The sequence below is a fragment of the Chaetodon auriga genome, chromosome 3 (assembly GCF_051107435.1).
Source record: "Chaetodon auriga isolate fChaAug3 chromosome 3, fChaAug3.hap1, whole genome shotgun sequence".
NCBI classification, from domain to species: Eukaryota; Metazoa; Chordata; class Actinopteri; order Chaetodontiformes; family Chaetodontidae; genus Chaetodon; species Chaetodon auriga.
Genome location: NC_135076.1, coordinates 16,073,609 through 16,098,844, shown reverse-complemented (window position 1 = coordinate 16,098,844; position 25,236 = coordinate 16,073,609). Strand labels below are relative to the sequence as shown.

General features: G+C 40.9%; 1 protein-coding gene across 6 annotated transcripts in view; it reads right to left on the bottom strand.

The window, feature by feature from the left end:
* Nucleotides 1-24,145, bottom strand: part of LOC143317772 (arf-GAP with coiled-coil, ANK repeat and PH domain-containing protein 2-like) — a 49,239-nt gene extending 25,094 nt beyond the window's left edge. For all 6 annotated transcript variants that reach the window (XM_076725764.1, XM_076725768.1, XM_076725765.1 and 3 more), the window contains exons 1-6: nucleotides 23,716-24,145; nucleotides 11,017-11,074; nucleotides 8,082-8,201; nucleotides 7,250-7,303; nucleotides 3,887-3,945; nucleotides 2,610-2,793 (exon numbers count right to left, since the gene is read on the bottom strand). In XM_076725764.1, coding sequence (XP_076581879.1) covers nucleotides 2,610-2,793; nucleotides 3,887-3,945; nucleotides 7,250-7,303; nucleotides 8,082-8,201; nucleotides 11,017-11,074; nucleotides 23,716-23,768 — 528 coding nt within the window. In that variant the 5' untranslated portion in view covers nucleotides 23,769-24,145. The remainder of the gene's footprint in view (nucleotides 1-2,609; nucleotides 2,794-3,886; nucleotides 3,946-7,249; nucleotides 7,304-8,081; nucleotides 8,202-11,016; nucleotides 11,075-23,715) is intronic.
* Between the last annotated feature and the right edge of the window lie 1,091 nt (nucleotides 24,146-25,236).

Sequence of the window (25,236 nt, the reverse complement as noted above, 5' to 3'; positions counted from 1 at the left end):
ACTTGTAAATACGGACGGTGACGCCAGCTGGCTTCATTGTGACTGTCAGGAACTAATGACTGCTGTGTGACAGTGGAGTCAATGGCTGGGCGTGGTGGATGCGTTTGGCTACTACTGAAGGCGGGGCAGCTTCTAAATGAATTTTAACACTGCCGGATGCTTATGGATTATCCTGGGTCCAATGGTTTTCCTTTTCTGTGGTCACGAAAGTAGGGCCAGGAATATTTGTTTGGCTGTAGGTTGTATGGCCCTTTTCCTTGGCAACACTAACCACACGTGTTTATACACAGATGCATCTCCCACCCAGGAAAGGAAGCTTATTTTTCCGTCTACTAGCCGCAGCGGCTGGTGCATCACAACTTTTACAAGGCTCCTCCTTCTCTCCATTACAGTCAGTTCGTAGTTTTGACTGGAGTAGCACCTCTGCCGCAAGCAAAATTTATGAGCATTTGGTTGGTAATTGGTCGGTAAGTTGTGGTAATTCCACACTTGTAGGCCAGTAAAGACGCAAAGTTTGAGCAAGACTATGTAGACATACAACACCCATTTGCCTCGGCGAAATGTTAACTGCGCGTCTACTTTTCTGTGTCGTGTGTGTATTTAAATTTCAGGCACTGGTTTCTACGTCAGGGGTGATAACATATCAGCCAGGACTGGCTACTGCACAATGTGTTTTTCATCTTACTACATTTACATGTTGTTTTTTCTAGGTTTGAGCAACAGTCGATAAAGCAAAACAGAAGTTTAAAGTTCACTAGTTTATGATCCAGCTCTACGTGGCACAGCAGGGTAAAAGAGACATGCTCCAGTCTTAAACTGTCATGAATGCAAGTCTGGCTTACAACCTCTCATATATTTTCCTCTCCCTCTACCATCTTGCATGTCACTGTAAACTGTGCACTGTATAATTAAGCAAAAATGCCACAAAAACAATCTAAAGAGAAAAAAAAAATGAAGCTCAAATTTGTCTCAAATGGTTCCTGCAAGCACAGCTGCAGAAGTTAGCAGCGTGTTAAAAGTGCTGACAGAAGTATCCGAATGTGAAACTTTAAAGGAGAGCCATTTAAATCAGCTGTGCTGGCTGCTGGGCTTATAGATTTCCTATAAGCAGATGAACAGGCAAGATAAAAACTCAACTAATTTCTCACAGCCAGGCTTCATTTTATGGGAGAGTGATTATGCACTGGGCCACTGGAGCAGACTGCCAAATCTATTTTGAAACCTGCTTTTTGGGTTTCTTTTCAAAACCTAACTTTGGAGCAAACTGTGCTCATACAGCATTGTCTGATCCTTTGGAGTGAGACTCAATAACAGGGCTGGCAGCTGCCTTATCAGAAAGCATGAGGCATTCATCTGTGCTACTGCGGCCAAGAGGAGAGGCCAGCTGATGCATTCAGTGATACATGAGCAGCTTTTACCGTGAAAGGTCAGAGTACAAGACATCTGCGTGGCTTTGACATGATCTAAACAGAGTGACAAATTTAAGTACAAGAAGAAGGAACACATTTGCACAAGAGGAAATATGAAATGTTTGTTCCCTGACAGTCATTTCCCACTGCACGGATAATTCAACCTCCGAGGCAACAGTTTTGAATGCGAGTGTCTTAATGAGTTTCTCATTAATGAAACTGTAAATCCTGACTCATTTTGATACCAGCTGTTTTCCTTCAAACGTTGGACATAATGGAACAGCATTTCCAAGTAACTCTACTTCTGGCACACACTGTACTTCCTCCTCCTGCTTTCTTCCACTTCTGCTTGTTCTCTGATTTTACCTAAAAATATGGAGGTATCATTTCTCCATCACAGTGCTTCATCAACATGAAGGCTCATTGGTCACAAGAGCATTGTGCAATCATTTTGTTACCGACAATATCTTGTCAAGCTTTTACCGGCATTTTATTCATTTACTAATTAATGTGTTGGTGCACCAACTGTGGGAAAAAAAATCAGTTAATAGAACAATAAGCTATCTGACAGTTTTAAATCCATGTAAATGCATATAGATGTAGTATCCCACTATCACATCACCATTTGTGCCAAGAAAAACTCAAACTGCTGCGAACTTCTTATTCTTCTACTCGTCCTGTTGATGCTGCTACAACTAATTCAGCTGCTGCTCTCTGTGTCCTGTTGAAGCATCTGCTACATCTCCTTTTGAGCCAAATCCACCCTGATATGGTACACTGGAACATGACAGGTGGATGAGTTTCCCTTTGGATTGTAACAGACTTGTACATGGCTGCTGTTCATTTTTCTCTGTGCTACATCCGCTTTTTTTTTTTGCCTGACTCAGCTTGTTCAGCTCCACATTCAAATCCATGTTGGCGAGGGTGCAGAGAAATATGCACACACACGCTACATCAGATGTATGACACACACAGAAAACCCAAGGTCTTTTTTGATGCGCTGCAAAATGGGAAATGTGAATGTAAAGAAATGCACTAGCATGTCAGTGCTACTTGAAATTTGCAGCTACTCCACTGCTTCTGTACAACAGAAAACTTCTAACACCTTCCTTAAAGAACACATTTAGAAAATTAGCTCTCTTTGGTTCATTATAAGTCACTTAAAGAGAGCTACAAATGAAATCCCATAGTGAGTTGTACCTGTAAGACGTAGTCGAGGACGATGTGTCGGAAGCACTTGCGTGTGGCAGTGAGGATGTTGGTGGCCTCCTCTACCTCATGCTGCTTGTTGCGGGGAGCCTGGGCGTTCTTAATCAGCGCTGCCTCCTTTTCCTCGCTCACTTTGTCAAATTGCTTCTTGGCTTCTTTGAACTTACGCAGGTCACTGACAAAGGAATGGAGCAGACAGAGGTTTATAAAGACATGTTACATTCAGTGCTTATTGCATTTATTAGTATACAGGAACATAAATGGGGAAATTAAGTTCAGGAAAAGTTTAAAGATTTATTTATTAAGATGTGACAATAAAGGTTTTAAAATTAGATTTTCTAGTAATAGTCTTGACTCTGAAATATGCCTTGATACCCTTAGATGGTGCCAAAAATACATAAAAAAAGTACAACAACATTTCCAAACAATTTAGGGATAAAGCATCTGACAAACTCTATGACCAAGGTCAAAAATGACATGTCCGTTTGTTGTCAACAACCTTGTGGGGGAAAAGGTCAAATGTTCGAGGAAGTTATGTTTGGATAAGAAGCAGCAGAGCCACGGCCAGGCAACAAGAGCACACAGAGGTTAAAAGTGAGTTCATAAATCTTGGTCAGGTGGAGATCCAAGAAGGAGAAAACAAAGAAAATGATCAGTCACAGGTTTTGTGACTGTGCAGTGTCACATATCTTGCAGAGGAGGAAAAATTGTCAAACTCTGCTCCTCACATTGGTCTTTGGTGTGTTTTGTTTAAGTGAGATTAATATTTGAGTGCCGCAAGGCAGTGAGTAATTATGATGGGACATGTTTCCCAGCTTGCTTGGAGAAGTATGGGTGCTGCTGATGTGGGTGTTTAGCTCTGGTGTGCCAGAGCTGCTAATCCTTATAATGAAATAAACCAGAAGGCCCCACTGTTCCATGCACTTATACAAGCAGTCTGGAATCCAGTGCTGTATCAGGAGGTCTTAATGAGGAGACATGAGGTCTTGATTTTACTAGAAAATATCATTATATATGCCCATCAGATGTATGTCACCCCTCTAGCTTCAACTTTATGGGCAGAATTTCTTTAATTCCTTTAGACTTTTCCTCTAACATGGAACATTGATCTGGATACAAACATGAGTCGAATGTAAATGTGCTGTGGCTTGTTCTCACAGAGACATAACACAAAAAGAGCATTCAGGCCATTCCTCAAACGCTCAGTTTACTCAGAGATATAACCAGAGATATATGGTTTTATCCATTATTATTCAATTAATACTCACTCTTTGACAAATGTTTGAAGCTGGGTCTTGATTGATCTCTGAGCCTGATCGAATAATATCTGTGAAGAAAATAGAAAGAAAGAGTAAATGCTCCTTTCTGTTGGGCAAAATCTCTCCAGTAAGTTGACCAATTAAGGCATTAAGGCACTTCTCTAAAAAAGCAGAAAAATGCTGATAAATCCATTTATTTTCTAGGCCACACAATGTTTTGCAAGTCAGCATTCAGCACCTCTGCTTAGTAGGATTTTTGTTAACATCACAGGGTGCAATTAAGACGCTAAATATAAACAAACAAGCTGACTTTGTAAACTCCCCTCATAAAGACATAAACACGAGAAATGACGCAATTTGCTTATTCTTGGTAATGAGTCATACCCTCATTAACCTGCATGCTTCCTTAAAAATGAGCTACCAATGAAAAGGCCAGACAAACACTTCTCTCTAAATAAGGCTTCAGCGAGGTTTCATTGCCGGACAAGACAATATGAGCAGTGTGGCTGGGAGAGGCTACCAGTGACGAACAGATTGAGCACTGTGTTTGAGCGGATCATGTGCTGAAACATCGCTGAGTGGCAAAAACCTATCTGACAGTCAGCTGACATGACCACAGTTTCCACTGTTGAGTCACAGTTGCAGGCCTGCACTGTGGCTCCTTGAGGCTTTTAGGGGTCTAGTCAAGGAAGCTAATAGGAGGAAACAGTCTCCGCTGTTGACTCATGGTAGATCGCCTACGCTACAGTTTTTTTTTTTTTTTTTTTGGATATTAGTTTAGCACACATACAGTATGGAGTCATTTAACCTGGGAACGTTACAGTCTGGTAGAACTAAGGGTGTTTTCAGACCTGTAGTTTGTTTGCTTTGCTCCTATTCAGGAACAAATTTAATACAATTGCTGCATTTACCGTTTGATTCCTTTGTGTTCACATGGCAACATTCAAGAGTGGTCCAAAAGTTGCAAACAAATGTCATGCACGAGCAAACTGTTATCTGTTGGTCACAGATATTAACAGGAAGATTCGCCTTAAAAAACACTTCCTCTTGTCTTTTGTTTCTTGTTCATTTAGGAGCACAAGCAACAAGTATTGCTAACAGATTTCGTTACGTTTGTTGTTCATATACTTGTGTACATTCAATGAACGAAATTTACAGTTCCTGCAAGCAGCTAGACTGTGACGAGAAAACAATGTCCTGAGGCACTTTATTGGTAGATGCGCCGCCTCAAGAGCCTGCTGTCAGAGTTGGGCTCTGATGGGTGCGTACCACCACACACTGGCACGACAACTGCTCTTCAGACATCACATCAGGTTCACTTGGTTAGATAGCTGATACCAACGTGACAGAGCGTCCCATCAGGTAATGGATGAGCCAGTTGTTTAAGATGGAAGGGTCAATTCCAATCAAACCATTCTAGGGTTCAAGTGGAAGTGAACCGTGACCACACTCTCGATCTCAGCACTCTTGTTTTGCTCTTTAGCCAATGCAATTGGTGTGTTCACATATGCCCAAACAAACCAAAAATGGGTGTTAAACAACAAGCTATGTGTGAACACTCCCTAAGACTGGCTGTCAGTTTTAAAACATGAGGTTCATGAGAATAACATTACTCATGTTACAGATGAACCTGCATATTTTTTGATCATCAACTAACTGCTCTATAAAACATCTAGGGTGATATTAAGAATACTACACATTAAGACAAGAAAAACCAACAAATCCTCACATTTAGGAGGCTGGAATGTCAAATATTTGGCATTTTGTTAGAAAAAAATCACTTAAATGATTTATCTACTCAGTATTAAAATAAATCAAAATATGTGCCTTTAACTGATTTTACCATTCACTCACTCCACTCTAAGTGGTATTGGTGCAAGCAGCAGCAGTAATAGTATCAACTAAGAATATACAGAATAGGCTTTTTTAATATGACTGCATCCAATATAGGTGTAACAGCTGCTTTAGAAATGTTATTAGTTGCACACCTGTGCACACCAGGTGTACACCTGTGCTTTTCCTGCTATAACAAGTCAAAATGTCTTGAACGCCATGAATAAAGCCAATTAATCAATGGTTGACTGTTGTTATAGTTCATGATCCAAACAAATCATGTTGGGGATGCACAGGTCGTGCAGCTCCCATCCACAACCTCAATGATCACACAAGTTCAATCCCCCATAGCAGTACCCCCAGCGTGGCTGTTGTTTGCTCTAACATGTCTCAGACAGTGTGATGCTGGCTGGGAACTCACTCTGAACATTGTTATGCAGAGCTGATAGAAACAAGACATGACAAGGGAGATCAAGAAAAGAACTTTTACTATAGAAGAAAAGCCTCTAGCTCGGCCTGTGCTTCTCTGTGTGATTCTTAATGAGAGGACAAACAGAAATGTGCGTCTTCATCTCTAAATGTCAGCGCCATGCCTGCCAGACACTGACAACTGAGGAGGCTCAAAGAGGGCACGCTGAGAAAGAACATCCACATAATCAGATCTGTCCTACTGGGTGCTTTGGAGAGGTTGGTGGGGGACAAGAGAGGATAAAACAATAGATAAGGTGTCATGTTTATTTATTGTCCGGGATCCAGTGGCTGGAAGTGGAGTGCATTAGAAGCTGTAAAACCTGGAAGGCCAACTGAATACTATTTCTCTGACTGAAGCCTAGTATGGTTCTTCTTGTAGTTCAACTGTCTCCAGGATGACAACCACATCGTAAAAGGTTGACCGTGACCATGTTTACCTCAGTAACGCATGATTTATTCCAACAAATAAACACTCCACAACATGGGAGGCAGGGAATAGATTTTATGAGAAAGGAAAATCCTCTCTCTGTGCCATGGACTTAATGTGCTGGGGACAGAAGTAACTTTTTGTCACAAGAAATCCCAAAGCTATGCTGACATTTAACGTTTCAAGATTTTTTTTTGTTTTTTTGGATCTGACCCAAAGGGTTTCATTTTACCCGCTTTTCATAAAGCGGCAGTGTTTGCTGAGCATGCAGGCACATTTTTTTCTGCATCACCCTGCTTGACTTCTTAACAGCAATATGAAATCCCACCTGGAAACTGAACACAGCTGAAGATTAAATGGCTTGGTCAAGGGCACCCTGACATTACTGCTAATCCTCTACAAAATGTTTCTTGAACACTTTCTGCTTCTCTTTATCCAACCAGTGGCCATCCTCTCGCAGACCCATTTCCTCTGTCTTGTGGTCTGCCACGGTCCTTCCCAGCAGTAAATAAAAACTCTGACAGTTTAAGAACTCTTCCAGACCATCGGCCCAGCTGAGTTTTGTCATCACCCAGCTGTAAAAGAGGGAAAAAACAGAAGAAAGAAAATACATCCGGTTTCACATGGCAGTGATAGCATACCGTGTGATAGTTGATCATCTCCTGCAGGCTCTCAGCAAACTTTGTGAGACTGGACTGTGGAGACAGAAGGAAGGCAGACAGAGAGAGTGTCACCATGTCTTCTTTTAACAATAAAACACAAATAATCACACAGGACAAACAACAAAACAAGGCCTGTAATAAAACTTGGTTCCTCAAATAATAAACTGGAATGAAATGCAAATGCCTACTGCATGCTACACCACAGACATGTCTGCACAGACACAAACTCCTCTGTCAGGTATGGCTAGGCTGTCTGTCCTTCTCGAGTCACAGAACACTTTGGGAAAGAATTCTTTTGGCTAAGTTACTCCCTCCAAATACATGCAGTGGCTGAACTTCAAACCCAAGGGAGCAGCAACGAGGGAAATACACAAAGGCGGACAGGAAGCATTTGCTTTGCCACGCAAATTCATGAGAAAAAAAAAACAACACAAAACAAAATATCTGACCTCGGCAAGACCCAGTGGACAGTTCTTTTTTTAGTAGGCCTCATTCTTTTTAACTTTAGATTTAATTCTGCCAATGTTACCAAGGATGAAAACACTTAATTCAAAAGAAACAAGAAGGCAGTGCACGTAAACAGAAAGAAAGTGCAGGCCTCTTTATAACTGGGAACTAGAGGGAAGTCAGTCATGGTTTCACACGGTACTGATTTCAACTCTAATGGTTTTATTTTACTATTATCTAATCACTTTAAATGAAATTAAATTAAATATATCCCCCACATAGCAGTAATGCTGGTGACTTTCTATGATTCAGAGAAAACCAGGTTGTTGTTGTTGTTGTTGTTGTTGTTGTTGTTGTTGTTTACCTCAATGACCTCATCTTTGGTGGACTGCTGGGCTAGCTCCCGGATTCCGCTAACAAACTGCTTGTTGGCTGCATTGTAGGCTTTTCCAGCATCAATCATCCCAATACACAACTTCACCAACTAAAGAGACAAAGAGACAAATGCTTAGAGGGGAAAAAGGACAAGTTCATATATGCAGTAATAGACAGACGCAGAGATGCAGGTCATTTCTTCAGGGTATTCTCTCATGTTGAATACAGTTGCTGATTAAAATAGATTGAGGAGTCATAGATTGGTGGAACCTGGTGCTGCAGAGCATGAGACGAGCACTGAAAAGCAAGACGCTTATTCAGTTTCTTGATAATTAACAACAGGCCGCTCTTCCCCTTCTGACTCATTGGGGGCAAAGATAATTCCAGGTTATGTAAACTCACAACAAACGCTGGCCGTTCTCCATCCACTCCCACACAGGAGATGACACACAGCCTGACTGTGCCACTGCAGCCAAAGCTGCTAAATAACCCAACTAAAAATGCTAATTTTAAGCGGTTTCCTTAGTTGACAAGTAAGCGATCAACAGCCCATTAATAAATAAAATCTGCTTAAACACAAAATGCTCGTTTCTTCTTTGGGAAAGCCTTTTTCAGACAAGTGGGGTAAATTACAACAAAACTTAGGTAACATCTGGACTTCAATCAGAAATGAAAAATCAGAAATACACTCATCAGGTACACTTAGGTAAAACTAAAGCAGTCTAATAAAATGAGGGAAGGCTAAATGACCAAAAGGAGCTCAGTGCAATGTAATACATTTCGACAGCATCACAAACTGCAGCTTTCACAGTATCCACACAGCTGAATCAACACCTCTGTAAAACAGTTTCAACAGAAACTCAACATTATAATCAGCATGATGTTAGGATATATTGCAAAACTGCTGCATTAGATTGCATTAGTTTCATCTGGTTGTACCTAATAAACTGGCAACCACGTGTACTGACATTTGGATATTGAGTATATCAACAAGCATGAGCTGCTTTGTTTGCTTGTTTGATTATTAATAAATTCAATGAAACACAGTTCAGAAATCTTTCAAGTAGGCATTTTCTTTTTTCTCTCTTTTACTCGTTTAAATGTCAAAATAAAAAGCAACTGTGAATATTGTTGGGATGCTTTCTTTTAAAAGAAACTGAACCACAGTTCTATCTGATCACAACCAGCTTGCAAGAATGTCTAAAACCTCCGCTGTAAGACACCAGCTAGCCACTGCTACAGTCTGCAGTCTCTTTGGAGCAGATTTAATATTGGCACAGTCAAAGGTGTGTTTACTTTTGACAACGTGGCTGTGCGTGTACATGTCTGATACGTAGGAAGCTCCAAGAAAAAGCTGAACTCGAGTTTCTTTAGCCTCTTCTTTTTGAACTCCACCCATCAACACATACACACTCAGACGCACACACAGACTATTGCAGCCATACTCATGCACACAAACACACCCACTCCCCAGCAGATCCTTCCTCTCCAGAGCAAAAGGGGAAGTGAGGCTGGGGCTGAGTCACAGAGGTGGGGTGAGGAGGAGGGTGGTACTCTGTAAGACCAGCAACAATGAACTGGAATCTTCCAAGCTGGAGGTCTCACACTGAGCTAGTGAAAATACTCTCAGCTCTATGGGGATCTGCATGGAGGAGGGCTGGTTTACTATCAGGCCAGGATACAAAGACCGATTAGACTAGTTTGCTTGGCTGGTTTATTAATTTAGTTTAATATGAATAGACTGAGCGATCTGAGACAGAATGTGAAAGAAAAAAAACATGTTGAAGTTAGCTAAAAAGTATCCCAAAACACACTATGGATTAGTGTTCACATTCAGCAAATCATGCTATAGATGGCAAACTCTAACAAATTTCACACATCTAGTTTCTCCCTGAAATGTTCAGGAATATTTCCTGCACCGGGTTATGTGTGAATGGGAGCAGGGATCGATATAAAGGGAAATCTGTACCACCAATTCCCACCTCAAGACCTAGAAACACCTCAGGGAAAATGCTGGTATGGATGTGTTGTACATGAAAGCTGTAACATTGCAAGGGTAAGTACACAAAGGGTTGCGTCTGTGTGACGAAAGATGCTTTAACATGGAGTGAGTGAACCAATCACAAGCTGCAGCTCTCTGACTCCTACAGCACCTCAGTCTCGCACACCTATTTCCTTCAAATTTGCCTCTACTTCTGTCCAGTTCAGCACCCAGAGCTCTTTTAATGTTCCCTTTAATGTATCAAATGCATGTTTGTCATTCGAGTAGATCATAAAAAAGCACTTTATGTTCCACAAACTTGTTGAATATTAAAAATGTTACAAAAAAAAATGGCACATGACAACATGTTGTCTTCCATCACAGTTTAGACAAAATAGAGTATTCTGGCATCCAAAATGTTTCCATCCCCCACTCATGGCCAGAGCAGATTTTGACAGTCACCATTTTTAGGATTGTGATAGACAACACATGATGGTTAGAATAAAAGATGATTACAGGCGACCTGGCAGAGAGAAAGGCTCATAGAAGGAATTAATCAGGCACAGGTAAATGACCATTTGGCTGGCAGTTGGTGTTAATGTCCTACTGTGTCAGCATGAACAGAGATGTGATCTTCTCCAACTCAAGTGAGTCATGACTTTTAGGAACGATACAAGTAAATTGTCCACTTACAGTACATACTCAAGTGTAATGGGTGTTGTACACGTTTGAAACACATATACACATTTCATCAAAGTGCAAGCCAGGTGCACACGTTTCTATATTAGACTCTTACTCACAGGCAATCTGCCAGGGGATATACTGGGGACAAGGCCAGGGACAAACCTGCAACTTTCCACTTACAGGATGGCCTCCGAAGCTGCCAGTTCACACAGTAGAACAAATGAACAATTAAGCAATGTTTTTCATGGGTGGTACTCACTTTGTCGAGCTTGGATTCCAACTCACACACATCCCCCTCTACTTCCTCTATGGTGGCTCTGTGGGGAAAGAAAAAGAAGCATTTGAAATCGAGTGGAACCATGACTCAATACTATCAACTTCACAGACACTGAGAGGCATTGAAGATGACTGAGATGGTGAAAAGATGAAAGGCACACTGCTGGGGGAATAGTTATTCAAAGAACATGAACTCCCTCTGCGCCCATACATTAATAATGCCTCTTTGCCACATTATTACCATTTTCCTGTTTTCCATCTGCCCTGTGTCCGCCGTATACAGACTAATGAAGTGAGAACGTTTTAAGATCAAACATGAAATGTCAGCTTACTCTATATCACACTTCCTTCCCAAACGAAGATGATGTTCCACATGACAATACTCTATTTTGACTTTAAGCAGAAGGGAAGCTACGAATGGCACACACATAAAAAGCATTACAGCAGCAAAGTTACCACTAACATTACATTTTGGTTAATTGACCAGATTTGTCTAATCACGCTCTATAATTATGGGACAAATACTTGCCCGGCTGTTGCATCTCATACAGTATCAATAGCTTGACCGTCTTTAAATACAGGGGATGCTTCAAGTTAAATTTCACCAACATGCCCATACTGTGCAATTACAGGCTCTGAAGACTACAATTGTAATACATGATATCATACACTTCTACAGTACTGTCACAAGTACATGCAGAAGCATACACCATTCGAGGCAGCCAAACTGAGAGCTGCCATTTTGGGTACTGCCGCAGGGCTGGAGTTAGGTCTGGCACACTGCCCTTAAAAACGTGACAAAGCACAGCTTGGTTCTCCACAGGATCAACAGCCTATGAGCATGTGAGTGCCACGACAGGGAGAAACTCAAAGACCTCATCCCGGCACAGGCCTGTTGAATTAATCTCCACTCGTTTTTGATAAGAATCTGGGCAGTTAAACATGTTAGTGTGACCTTACTGCAGTGAAGGACAGGTACATAAGCAGCTGACTCCAGAGCTTTCCATGAGAAACTTAAAATGGTTTTGATTAGCAAGCTGCGATTCATTATGCATGAACATCTTATGACCATTAGCCTCCACTTCCAGACAATGTGAGCATGATAATAGAGAAACACGCCCATTTGTCTGTGACAGTCTCACCCTCACATGCTCTGTATGTGTGTGCTCAGCTGACAGAATGAGCCTGGCCGACTAAGAACAAAGAGTCGTCTCCAGTTTTTGACAAACATTAGCAACATAACCGATGGCAAAACACATTAAATACTGCATTAAGTGACAGACAGGCTGCTTTGGAAAACAGCACTGAAAGGACAGCATTTTCCATATATGCTACACAGATATTTATGGACTTAATGAATGAATGAGTGAGTAAATTAAGGCAACGTTGCCAAAGTACAGGCCTGTGTTGTATGAGGAAGATGTAGGCTATCCCATTGATCATGGTCTATTAGTGAAAAAACAAAGCAGCAAACGGCACCACTGCAAGATTAACTGGATTAACAGTGAATGACAAAGCCAGAGAAGAACATGTCTGTTGGATTTGGTTCACACATTATAAAAACTGAACGTATGACACAGAACTACTTTTCTGTGGTGTATAGTCTTACCATCAGTAATGTTTTTCAACTCAGATGTGACTGTTCTGTGATGTATGTTCCACATAGTCAGCAGAAAGGAAAGTTTGGAAACCATTTACATGTACTGGTGCAGTTGGAGTACTTCTATTCATTTCTCATAAAGTGGATTATCTAGATTTAAGGTTATTCACCGCATTGCCCTCAGTGTAAATCACAACTTACTGCTTTAATATAGATGTCATTGTTTCCATTCAAGGGAAAACTCACAAAATATTGTGAAGCACCGTGACTGTGAAAGTGTGTGCACATCGTGTGCCAGTTTAAGTCAAGGGATTAAGAATAACACCCCGCAGTAGCAGCGGGTGGCATTCTGCAAACCCCCTCAAGCTGTTTGTTCTACCGTATGCAGTCACACTGACACCTGCCAACATCTGGTCACTGTCAGAGAAAAACAGGGACTGACTGAGCTCGCTGACAGATTTCTACAAGAGTTGGTGGAATCAAGGATTCCTGCACATGCACAGAATTGTTTCTGTTGTGTATATAATGCCTTTTACACTGTATACTGAATGTCAATTGCATTTCTCTTATATACAAAGGATTTTACGTAGGCTTTATCAGCAAGTAACAATGCTGAGAAAAAGGCAAATTTCAACCATTTGGATAGACTCCTGCTACAGAAAATAACATATTTAACTGAGCAGAGGTTAGACATCATCTAAACCAATATGTCTGAGGAAACCGAGGTAAAAGGTCAGGCAGAGGGCTGACTGTTGACAAACCAATATCTGGCTGCATGATAGTCTGGCCTCAGTGCTGCCAAGAATCTGCCCTTCTTAAGTTCATGACCACAACTGTAAGCCCCGCTATCTTCTGCTAAACCTGAGCCCCAACCAAGCTGGATGGTTAATTTTTGCCATATTAAAATGGATCTACGGTGGTCAGTTGCTGACTATGCTACCAAGAGGAGGAAATATTCTGGTCTTACAGCCAAGTGAATTTATCAGAAAAACATGCAAAGGCAGAAACAAGAGGCCAGAACCAAACAGAAACTGACATGAGCCCCATTTGGCCAAATAAGTTCAGTGTCAGTCCCTTAGGTGCTAAACTTAAACTTCATTAAGGATGGACAGCATAGCTAAAGAAACTTAAGCCATTTAGTCTACTCTGACTGATAAATATAAACCTAAACTTGAACTGGCATCAGTTTTATCAATTTGTTATATCCTCTGTACTTTGCAATTCCACAAACCTTGTCTGGAAGAGGAGGCTACATGGGAACAGTGTCACACAGTTGCATCGCTGTCGTGTTCATTTTTTATGAGATTTTGTTAACAAACCAAACACAGTGGAATGAAGTACGGACTTAAGTAGACCAGGAGGGCAAAACAGGGTCAAAAGCAATAAAGAGCTTCCCCCTCTAACGGAGACATTAATCCTGGTCAAAAGCTAAAGAGCATGTTACAAGCTCTGTTTGCCTTTGTCAGTTGCTACAGGCAAAGTCCATTTCTTTGATGAATCACCCAGAATCATGACTGTTCTGCTGACAGGCTTTAGTGTCTGACTTCAAGCGGATTTGGCCTATTCTTAAATTTTTCTATATTTATACATTGGGTATTTTGCTGGTACAATTGCAGTGAGTACGACAATGGTGAGTAACAGCTCCACTCCTTGGTTGACCAATATTACCAACAACCAGAGCGAAGGGCCAAACCATTCACAGAGCAGCGTGTCCCAGGTTAGTGTTCCCTGAAAGATTTGGGTGCAATCTTAAGAAAAACATATGGGGATAGGGTCCCTACACTGATATTATCCCCTCACAAAGCCACCACAATAATACCTTTACTAATCAATCAAATACAAGCTCTCAATTCTTCTTTACTTGTCAATTCATGTTTCTAAATATGTGCTGTAAGCAGATTTAACACTTTAAATCTAGGAATACTCTATTCTTTAGTGTCTCAACAATGCCTGTTGTTGTGTCCTTGCTCACAGATGTGAATGTCTTTAACTCAGTGACTCAAAAGGCAGGATGGCCTGGAAAAGGTCCGGCAAACTCAGCCATCGCTCCTTGGAAAAATAATGGTTTAGAAAAAATTTCCTTGGAAATCTAACTCAGTCCTTTGTCAGTCAGTCACTCTCTGGCGTTCTATGCAACCACGAGAACACGACTATTTCCTTCCAATCTCGTAAGTTGAGCCTGCAGGGTGAACTTGTGAAAGTGCTGACAGAGGATAAGAAAAGGAGGGGCCCTGACAAAATGAAAATGTGGGCCATTGCCTCACAGCTCTGACCTTGGAGCATGTCCAGCCTCAGTCTGGATAATGAGCACAAGAATAAAGCATGAGAGAATGAGAGACACAGCCTTTTAATTCTAACACACGCGCATACACATACACATACATACACACACACACACACACACACACACACACACACACACACACACACACACACACACACACGCTTCTTTTTCACGGGAAAATATGCAGTGCTACAGATGCTACAAAACATGGCACTCATATAATACTACATTGCACATCAAATCAAATAGGTCCACAGTGAAAATCACCTATCCACAAGATAGATAGATAGATACTCAATATCTATAACATTCTCAATATAGTGATACAATGTTGAGTCAAAACTGCATTCTGGCATCAATAAGCTTTAATCTCTCAACAGCACACACAGGATGATAAAGTAGTCTAGGTGATAAGCAGACAGCCTGGATGATGCAGGTATTTTGCTGTCTGTGCAAAGGGATTCTGGCCAAACAGCGGATATCTGGCTTTTGCCAACTAAGCAGAAGAAGCAGCTGTCGCCAAAGCAGACAAGCAAGGAGGCCTTTATGTGGTGAAGATGTAATCAGTGGACAGTCTCATCTCATTGAAGTAAAAAGACCTGTTAAAAGTCATAACATGCCATATGGGGATACCTTTCATTCCAAGTGGCAGCAGCATCATTATTGCATGTTGTTTGGACACATGGGATGGAGGCTTGGATCGTGGAAGCATTAAGGTGTTCCCAGACATACGAATCTGACAGTTTGGTCTTCTATATTATTTGTTTTTGTATTCCATTTATTTAGGCCCCTCAATTGTAGACTGAGGAGCGCTTCATAGGATAAGTTTTGGATAGAGTTTTAGGAACCTGAGACCCTTTAAGTCAAGAAATTTGGTAGAAATGCAAAGTTAATTAGACAAAAATATTCTAGTTTTTGTACACGTAGCCATGGATTTTGAAATATGCTTTATCTGCTTTCTCTGTAGGTGATGCAAATTAAGATTGTTTTCATTTTGTATGCTACTCAACTGCCTATTATTTTGCTGATTCATCAATAAATTGTTTGGTCTATAAAAAGGCCATGATCACATTTTCCTACAACCCAACATGTCTTCAAAATATAGCCAGCTTTTAGTTTCCAACTTCATGTCATTTTGCAACATTTGTGATTATTATCAAAACAACAGCTGATTAATTTTCTGTCCACTTAATAGACTACTTTGTTTTAGCTCTCACCTCTTCTATGTGTCATTAGACCATATATGTGACAGTTGATTCTTCTGTAACTCCTAATAACAGTCAAAGAAAACGGCACTAAAGAAGCAAATGCTTCAGAGTTCATGCGGGCAGCCTGAAGTATATTTGCTGTGACTACATAGTGTCTGGTTTTACTCATTCAGCACCACAGAGAAATCATATCCACCACATTTGTTGACCTGTGCAGCAAGAGAGGACTCTCCCTCTGTGACAAAGCTGGGGTGGAAGGAGTACATTCCAGACGAAAAGTAAAAAGAAACAGTAACGTATGATTACTAGCTTTTTTCACCAAATGGAACAATATAAATTAGGGAACTAAGACATCCTGGTTTAAGTGCTGTTTGGGTGTGAGGGTGAAGCTGGGGCTAAATAAAGAGAGACGTGTGGTACGGAGTAGACTACAGCCCGAGAAGAGGAAGAAAAAAAAAAGCCTGCCTTGTAAACCACATCAGTGAGAAAGAGGCCAATTCAGCATCACTGAGGGAATGTTTGGTCCTATTTCGCTTTAAGTCGACCAAGATCACGCAAAGGGACTGTGATCCAAAGTACATGGCAGACAGAGGTCCACAATACTGTACGTCTAGAAGAGAAGCCAGCTGCTTGGATTACATTAATGAATGATCTGATATTCTAAGACTGCTACAATCTGATTAAACCAGTTCCTAGAATCGTCTGAATTCAGGTTTCCTCAAAGGGAGACGCTTTTGATTCTTCTAGTTTTGTTAAATGTTAAAAAACTGAAAATGTTCATCACAATTTCCCAGAGTCCAAGGAGATGTCTTTAAATAGCTTGTTTTCTTCAACCAGTCCAGACTCCAAAACAGTCCATTCACAATTACATATAAACAAAAGAGAAAAGCCTGTTCACATGTGAGAAGCTGGAACCAGCAAATCTTGCTTGATAAATTACCTAAATTATGATCTATTACCCAAAAAGAAACCTGAAAAACAAACTCAAATATTTGTATACTTAATACTTTTATATGCACTGTGTGACCTATAAGTACTGCAGATCAGCACACAATACTACCTTAAATCGTGAGGGGTACAGATGGCACCAACACTTACTGGGTTGCGCAGGAATCCACTAAAATCTGTGCACTTGAGTTATTGTAGCTACTTTGAGTAAACATCTACATAAAAATGGTGTTATTTTTGCAGCGGGTGAGTAGAATTCTTACACTGCCAACAACCAGCAAAAACAAACAACAGAAGCAGACAAAGCCTAAAATCCTTTCTGTGCTACTTGGCCTCCACCTGTTAGTCAGAGCTCTGACTCCATAGTGTAGTAACATCTACAAAAACGGAGACACCTAATTCTTTTGCAGTGATTCAGTGACCACGATCCGAAACAAAGAGACGCCGCCTCTCTGGCTCTGTGCGGCTGTTGGCAGCAGGCCAGCGAGCTGTGTGCACTCTGCATGCAGGAGTGAGGTATTTGAACAGGTTTGGCGTCCATGCTGCTAACACAATAGAGTCTTCAGTGGCACAGACCTCAGCACTTCAAAGACATAAGATGACACTCAAAGGCCATCTGCTCCTCGCGTATTTTCACTTTCCTCATTACTGGAAGGTGTTTTCCAGTGTAGATGTTCTGCATTTTGGGGACCTTTGAGTGTTTCCAGTGTACAATATCTGACCAGCTATCTATTATGAACATCATATCAAGCTGAAACCATCAGTCAATTAATTCATTGACAAATGAATCTGCATTTTTTTCAAGCAAAAACGGCAAACATAACCTTTTTCCAAATTCCAACAACTGAGGATTTGCTGTTTTTGTTCCCTTATGTTACAGTAAACTGAATGTTTATAGACAGACAGAAAAGGAATATGAAGAGAAGGGCTTTAGGGAATTCTTATGGGCGTAATTCTTAATACATTTCTGTCAAATTATAAACGATAAAACTATTCATCAGTTAATGGGCAGATTAACTGATGATGAAAATAATCATTAGCTGCAGCCCTCATGTCAAAATAAGTTTTTCCCCAGGCCCAAACTGAGTCAGTTAATGTTGAGTATCTTCCGACACAGAGTCCAATCCTGTATTTATACTTTCCTACATACTACAGCTGCAAACTCCACAGTGAGCCCAAGGCAGGCTTACTTCAAAATGACTAGAACTAATCCAATTTAGATATGTCTGACAGTTGAATAGCTCTGCGTTACAACTTCACTTTGATGTTTTCTAATTATATTTCGCAGAGTGTCCGGTAGCGTTTTGTCATCTGGTCTTCCCTCCAGCGCTCATGCAGTCAGTATGTTTAAATGTATAGAAAGTCGATTACACACGGTGTTCACTCAGTTTACTCCACTGAGCTGAAATGACAGTGGTGGTGGTGGTGAACAACTCAACACTTTGAATCTGTTACTCTGGATGGAAATGTGAAGAATGGGGTGAGCTTCATTGTCGTGACGTAGATCCTGCAATTGTTAGAGAGCGGAGGAGAGGTGATATGGAGGGGGGGTCCCGCTGTGGTAAAACCCACCATTAGACGCACAAGCTTCCACAACATCAACAAGATGAGGTCATTACTTCAAGATAAGCAGTTACACAGGCTCTGGGGAAATTCTGCTGGTTGTTGTAATGAATGAACATTTTGAATCAACAATTTTGTATTTACTTAACGTCCTCAGCCCTCCTGTGTTACAAACAAGCTTGAGGAAGGAAATACAGAATGAGGAGGAGGTGAGAATTATAACTAACCTTTTCAGTATCTACAGAAAAGATTCAGGAGTGATCGACTAACATGTCAACGTGTTAACACATTTAGTCTGCAGGACAGTAAAATGCAAATATTGAAAATGTTAAACAAGAGTCACTTATTTTGACAGCTTTTAAACAACAAAATAAAACAACACAAAGGTGTTGAAGTACCGTATATCATCTTGCCTTTACGTTATTCACTACGCCACCCACTTCTTACTGAATCACAACTGTGTGCAGGAGCACAGTCAGTCTTCACATTTCATTAGCAGTTAATTGCCTTGATTAATAATAACCATTCAAAGGAAATGAACCTCATCTTAATTAAATCTAACCACAACAAGCCCAGCATGCTAACAAGGCTGCAGCTGGACTCCCATGGGAAACTAACCAGGGTTTATTGCAGTGAGAGCGCTCATCGGGCTCTGGGTTCTGTATTAGAGAGGACTGCCAGCGATCTGCTGGCTGTACAGCTGCTGTCAATGACTCAAGGGAAACTGAAACCGGAGACGTTCGACCAATGACTTCACATCATGGCACTTGGCCAAGCTCAGAATCAGCAAAACTAATCAGGAGCAAGCAATTGTGTTATCATGATGAAGAAGCGAGTGAGGACAGGGAGAAAAGTTGCTGCTAATTAGAGAAATTAGCTCACTTCTGGACAGTTCATGTCTACTTGGTAGGAAGACATTTCCATCCCACTCTTGTGCCATTTTAATTTTTAATCTCTTGGTGTTATGCTTCCTTGTGTGGCCCATTTAGAATCAGATATTGTACCAATTCAGCTCCACGGATGTTAAAGGTTCTCTACAATTGGATGGAAATCAGGCTAAACCAACAGTTATCATTACTGTTCTTGAACTATCAATACAAACAACATCCTGCTAAATTAATATGAAAAATACATAGCAAGTTCTTGCCCTCTTTGGGACGTTGCAGGATAGAAAGGCATATTAAATATGTAAAACATTTACTCCTATACATGTGGGGGAAAAAAGCCTCAGTCCTCTGAAGGGAATTTTCAACTCTCATACTTGAAGAGGAGCCAGGAAAGGCTGAGTCTAATGTCTATTCTCAAGTGGAAAACTAGGCTAGTAGGGTTTACTGCCAAAAATACATAATTTTTGCACTAGTGGATTTCTCCTCCGGGCTGAAAGCATGGTTTATGACCAAAGACAGCTTCCCAACTAAAACGAGGATGAGAGCAAAAAAAAAATAGAAAAAATATGTGGGGTGTGCCAAATTACCACTTGAAAACAACCCTCTCCACATTTGGGGGCTCCATATTCTCTGGCACAAAGTTGAAAGCAAACACCAAAATGGAAACAGATGTTGAGCGAGCGAGAGCTGCTCCACACTGCTGTATATTCCATGTTTTCATCCATTCTCCTTTTCTCTCCCGCTCTGTCCTCTTCTCTGCCCAAACATAACCAGTGAGGGATGGAAAAATAAGAGTACAACAATGGTGGTCAAACTGGAAAACGGTACTGTGAAAATCTCTGGTCAGTCCTAACCCATCGGGATCAACAGTAAACACACAGTGGGCTTGTGCCAATTGGCAAACGGATCATATATCGTTGAAGGGACGTTCGGCGACTGGTTTTCCCTACTCCGATATTATGACTGTTTTCACAAACTTACTATCAGAACAAATACTATCTAGAATCCGCGTCCCACTGCGCATTGAGAGACGTTTCTGGTGGAGCAGCATGACCGCCCGCTGAGCCCGGTTAATCAGCACGAGTGACGGGTGAATTTTAAATCCTTAATTACAAACCAGTTTGCTGTCTCTTTTCCATGGATCTGACACCCCACATCTCTGTTTTCCATATGCATGCACACCAAAAAACTTTGCTCTGTGCTCCATGAGAGAAGTTCGTGTTACATATGTTCACACATATATGATTTGGATTGTGATATTAGACACAAGGTAAAATAATAAAGTTAAACGTAAAATGAGGCTGTGATACTTCAAAAGGGAGCCATTGTTCGAAAAGAGATATTGCTATTAAATTGTTCAAACTTCTTTGTAAATGCAATATAACAGCTTGCAGATAGGTTGTGTAATATCCTTAGGCATCTAGGAAAAACTCGTAACATCTCCAAATAAACAACGTTACATTTTTCAAGACCAAGTCATCCATGCTGGCATTTCACTGGCAGGCTGTTACGCTAACTCCCCCCAATTCAATCTTGAGTAACCACGATTGGACATCATGAAAATATAAACAAATGTCCAACCCAAACATGCAGTTAGAAAACATGGTGAGATGACTCCCCTAAAGGACAAGAGGCAAAAAAATGTAGATAGAGAGGTTAGGGCTATATGCTCAGCTGGACTCTTGGTTGCAGTGGATCATGGGAAAAGGCTTCCTATCAGACTAACAAGATAAAACTCACACTGGAGATTGCTCATAATTTTGTTATTCATGTGGTTCAAAAGTCATCAAATCTACAGAAACAGAGCAAAACACGGACAAAAATAACATGCGAGTATCATGACTGCTTTTACAGAATGACACATTTTGTCTTACAGCATGTGATACAGCGGACAGGTTTATGAACGACTCAGTGCTAGGTGCTAACATCATGCTCTTGCTTTCAAAAAAGCTCCAAAAATGGAATATTTACATTATCAATTAATCCATCAATTCTTTTCTCAAATAATCATTATATCTATGAATATCCAAAAATAACTAAAACCCTGACAAGATTAAATTGCTCACTTTGTCAGACCAACAGCTCATGACCCAAAGATATTCAGTTTACTCTAACAAGAGGCAAAGTAAATCTGAAAATCCCCCCAACTGAAAAGATGGAACTGGCTACCGTTCGGCTTGAAAAATTTAAGCAATTGATTATCAGAATATCTGCAAATCAATTCTCTATCATGCAACTTCAGATTAAGTAACTGACTGCTTCAGCTCCAGGCTGTTTACAATAATCTGTCCAATACCTTTCGTATGTGTAGCTGTACGTTTGTAACAGCCCAGCACACCTGCTCATGTTTTCATTTATTCAAGCCAATTAGAGCACCTGCTCAGGCTGATCATGGAGCTTGAGGTGGAGGTGGAGGTGGAGTTGGAGCTATGATGGAGTAAAGCAAGATCACCAAACTCCATGAACCAAGTACAATGATTAAGGTGCAACCTCTTCGCCCTGACTTTTTCAGATTGTTGCAGCCTTCCTTGTGGTCACAGAAATAAATTAGCTGATTTAACCATTCAATCTATATAAAGTCAAGTCAAGGTTGTGCAGTTTCTTTAATTCAATAGAAATTTTAAGGCCGGCCATTGTTGACTTACTATTTATTTATTAACAATCAGGGATCAAGCCTTGTACACAAAGGCTGGCTTCAATAGGGAAGAAGTATCATTTGAAGTTTATGGGAAACAATTTATAGACAAAATCACTGGTTGAAGGTTTCAGTTTCAGACAAACAATGCATGTTCACCACAGCCTCCGTCTGCAGTTCTGCTATTCCAAGCTTTGTTTGATAAAATGTACATCACTGACTGGAACTGGCATCCAAACAAACTGCCAGGCTAGAAAGAAATACTAGTAAAGGCTGGACCAATCAGATTGCATAGCTCAACATATCAAATTTCTAAAAGTATAATAGTGACTGAAATCCTCACATCCCAGCAGTCTTGGTAACACACAGGGAAGTATGACACTAGAGTGTCAGAGCAGCCAACTAACACAGCTGACTGGAAAGTTTCCCTTTATTGAGACCTCTGAGTGTGACCTTACAGGAAATGCTCAGATTTTTTTTTTTTTAAAGAACAGAAAAAAGAAAAACAACAAAAAAAACTTCCATTCTTCTGCAAGCAACTTTCTAACATCTGTTCCTCATTTTTGTGAGAGAGGATGTTGCAGCAGCAGCACAGGGAGCAGAGGCTGAGGGAGGAAGCAGGGTGCCGCTTTCTCAAAACTCTGGAAAATGCAAAGCGGGCTAGGAGCACAACGTTTGGGAATGAGGCAGTTTTCACTTTACGTCAGAAGTGACGATGCTGAACACGTTGCATGAACACCCACCACCTGACAAACCTGCAGAGGAGCTCGATTCAGAGGTTTCCTAATAAAAATGGATGACACTGTAGTTTTAGGTCCTGCCAGATAATGAAGAGGAGGGAAGCATGAGGCCTGGCCTGTAAAGCTGAAACTATTTATCAGATAGTGGATGGATGGAGTTAATTTGGGGGTGTTGGACTAGAATTTGGAAAACTGTGATGGCCATTTTTCTGTTTTAGTATTTTCTTCTATATTATGACCCAAATAATCAACTGACTGTCAGATTAATCCGTGATGAAAGACACAGTTAGCTGCAGCCCCTGTGTCCTGTCTTGCAAATATAAGGTGACAAGAGTATTTAACTCCAGTTAAATAATAAAGTATGGTGCAGTGTGATGAACTGCACACAGACAAAATAACGCCGGGGTGGTACACAGTCACAAAGTGTTATACTGTCTCGTACTGCACGCTTGAAATTTTAAACAATAACGAATTAAGGCTACTGGCACAAACTGTGACTTCCTGCATTCATTTTTAATACAGAGTGCCATCTTTACATAATTCATTTTCAGAAAACAGGCACTGGAACAGCTTGCTGCTGCTCATATGAGCGTACCACACTGGTCAGTGAGTTTACGTTTGGTTTCCTACCCCATCGGGCAGCCTCCCCGGCTGGCCCCAGCTTTCTTCAGAGACGAAAATAGAAAGTAGCAGGCAGCAAACAGCTAGCTATTTACTGATGATTAACGCAGGTTAGCATGCAGCTAGGTGGATACTTCCCCCTTGTGTTAAATAAATAACCACTCACCGGGACAATAGCCTGGTTGTCACCACTCACCTGAACCGTGGGGAGTCCTTCAAACATTCCTCGAAGTCCACAGTTATCTTCATTTTTTCCGCAGTGAGTAAAACCGCAGAGTTGCGCTCTCTTTGATTAAACACAGTAATCCAGGCTGAGTCTTTCGGGCTAATTAGCTTGTTTGCTAACGTTACTGTACCTCTCTCCGACCAGCTGGCTCCACTGTGTCACCGCTCTGCTAGCCAGCTAGCCTCAGGGGCCAGCAGCTACGATTAAAAAGTCGCGGGAATACAACCATACACGACTGTATGTTGAATGTGTGATTGCCAAAAACGCTACGAAACTATTTGAGACGCAGCGGTCAGTCCTGATAACAGAGAGTGTCGTCCGGTAGCTAGGTCATAGCAGCCAGTGGGAGAGGAGCTTTTCTTCAACGCACATACTACAGCCTCACACAGAGATCGTCTATACAGGGGACAGATGGATCACTGACCAGCATGCATGTGCCCGTTTCTGCGATCCAGTTAATGGAAATGTTCTGAACTCTGGCTAGTTTATTGTTTTGCTTTGTTTGTTTGTTTGTTTGTTTGTTTGTTTGTTTGTTTTAACAGACTCGAAAAGGAAGGTGGTTGTCACTATCAATACATAATAATAACAATAACAATGATCATTATCATAGTAATCATAATGATAATAAATGGCAGTCAGTAGCACACCGTGTAGGCAAGACTGTACATTCTAATTGCACTTTAGAGAGAAGAGACAGGACCAGCCTGAACCTTTGAATTTTATAATCTGGATTATGAGGAAATTTAACCCTTCTAAAGCGAGCCACATCACCCGAATTTATTGGATGAATCCTATAATGTGGCTTTATTATTTGTCAAATTGAATTTGCAAAAATTAAGAATATCTGTAATCCAATGAGGATTTTTAGACATCTAATTATAACTAGATAATGATAATGACACCAGATGTCTTGCTAGTAAGATACTGAACTCAGAATTTTAGCTGAGGTAAATATATATAATATTCTATAATTAAAACCTCACCGTACCACATACGTTGGAGATTTTACATGATTAGTCCTACATTTTTTAAACCTCCTTTAGGCCAGGAAAATAATCTAGAAATGAAGGCGTCAGTATTTATTATGGCTGCATGGAGGAGGCTTTGACACAGCACATTAACTGCTACATGCTCAGGATGAGTCATCTGATGATCACTCTTCCATACAAAAATTGGTGGGTGAAAGTTAATGATTGGGTTCTATGATGATAGCTGGATGTTCTCAAGGATTAATGTTCTGCTGTCTCTTATATAAATTGTCTTAGATGAGCTTTATGAGTTTGTGTGGCGGATTTTTGCAACCACGTGAGAAATGTCCACTCTGCTCGGAGAGTAACCCTGCGACGAATACTAAGTAAGAGCGATCCGTCTGTCTTCGCCTACACGATCTTTGTGGCAGTTGACAGGCGCTTCCTGATCCATTGGAATTACCGTTGACGTTGCCTGGAGAGACAGTTACGACGCCCTGCTCATTTCATACTCGTCCGTCTT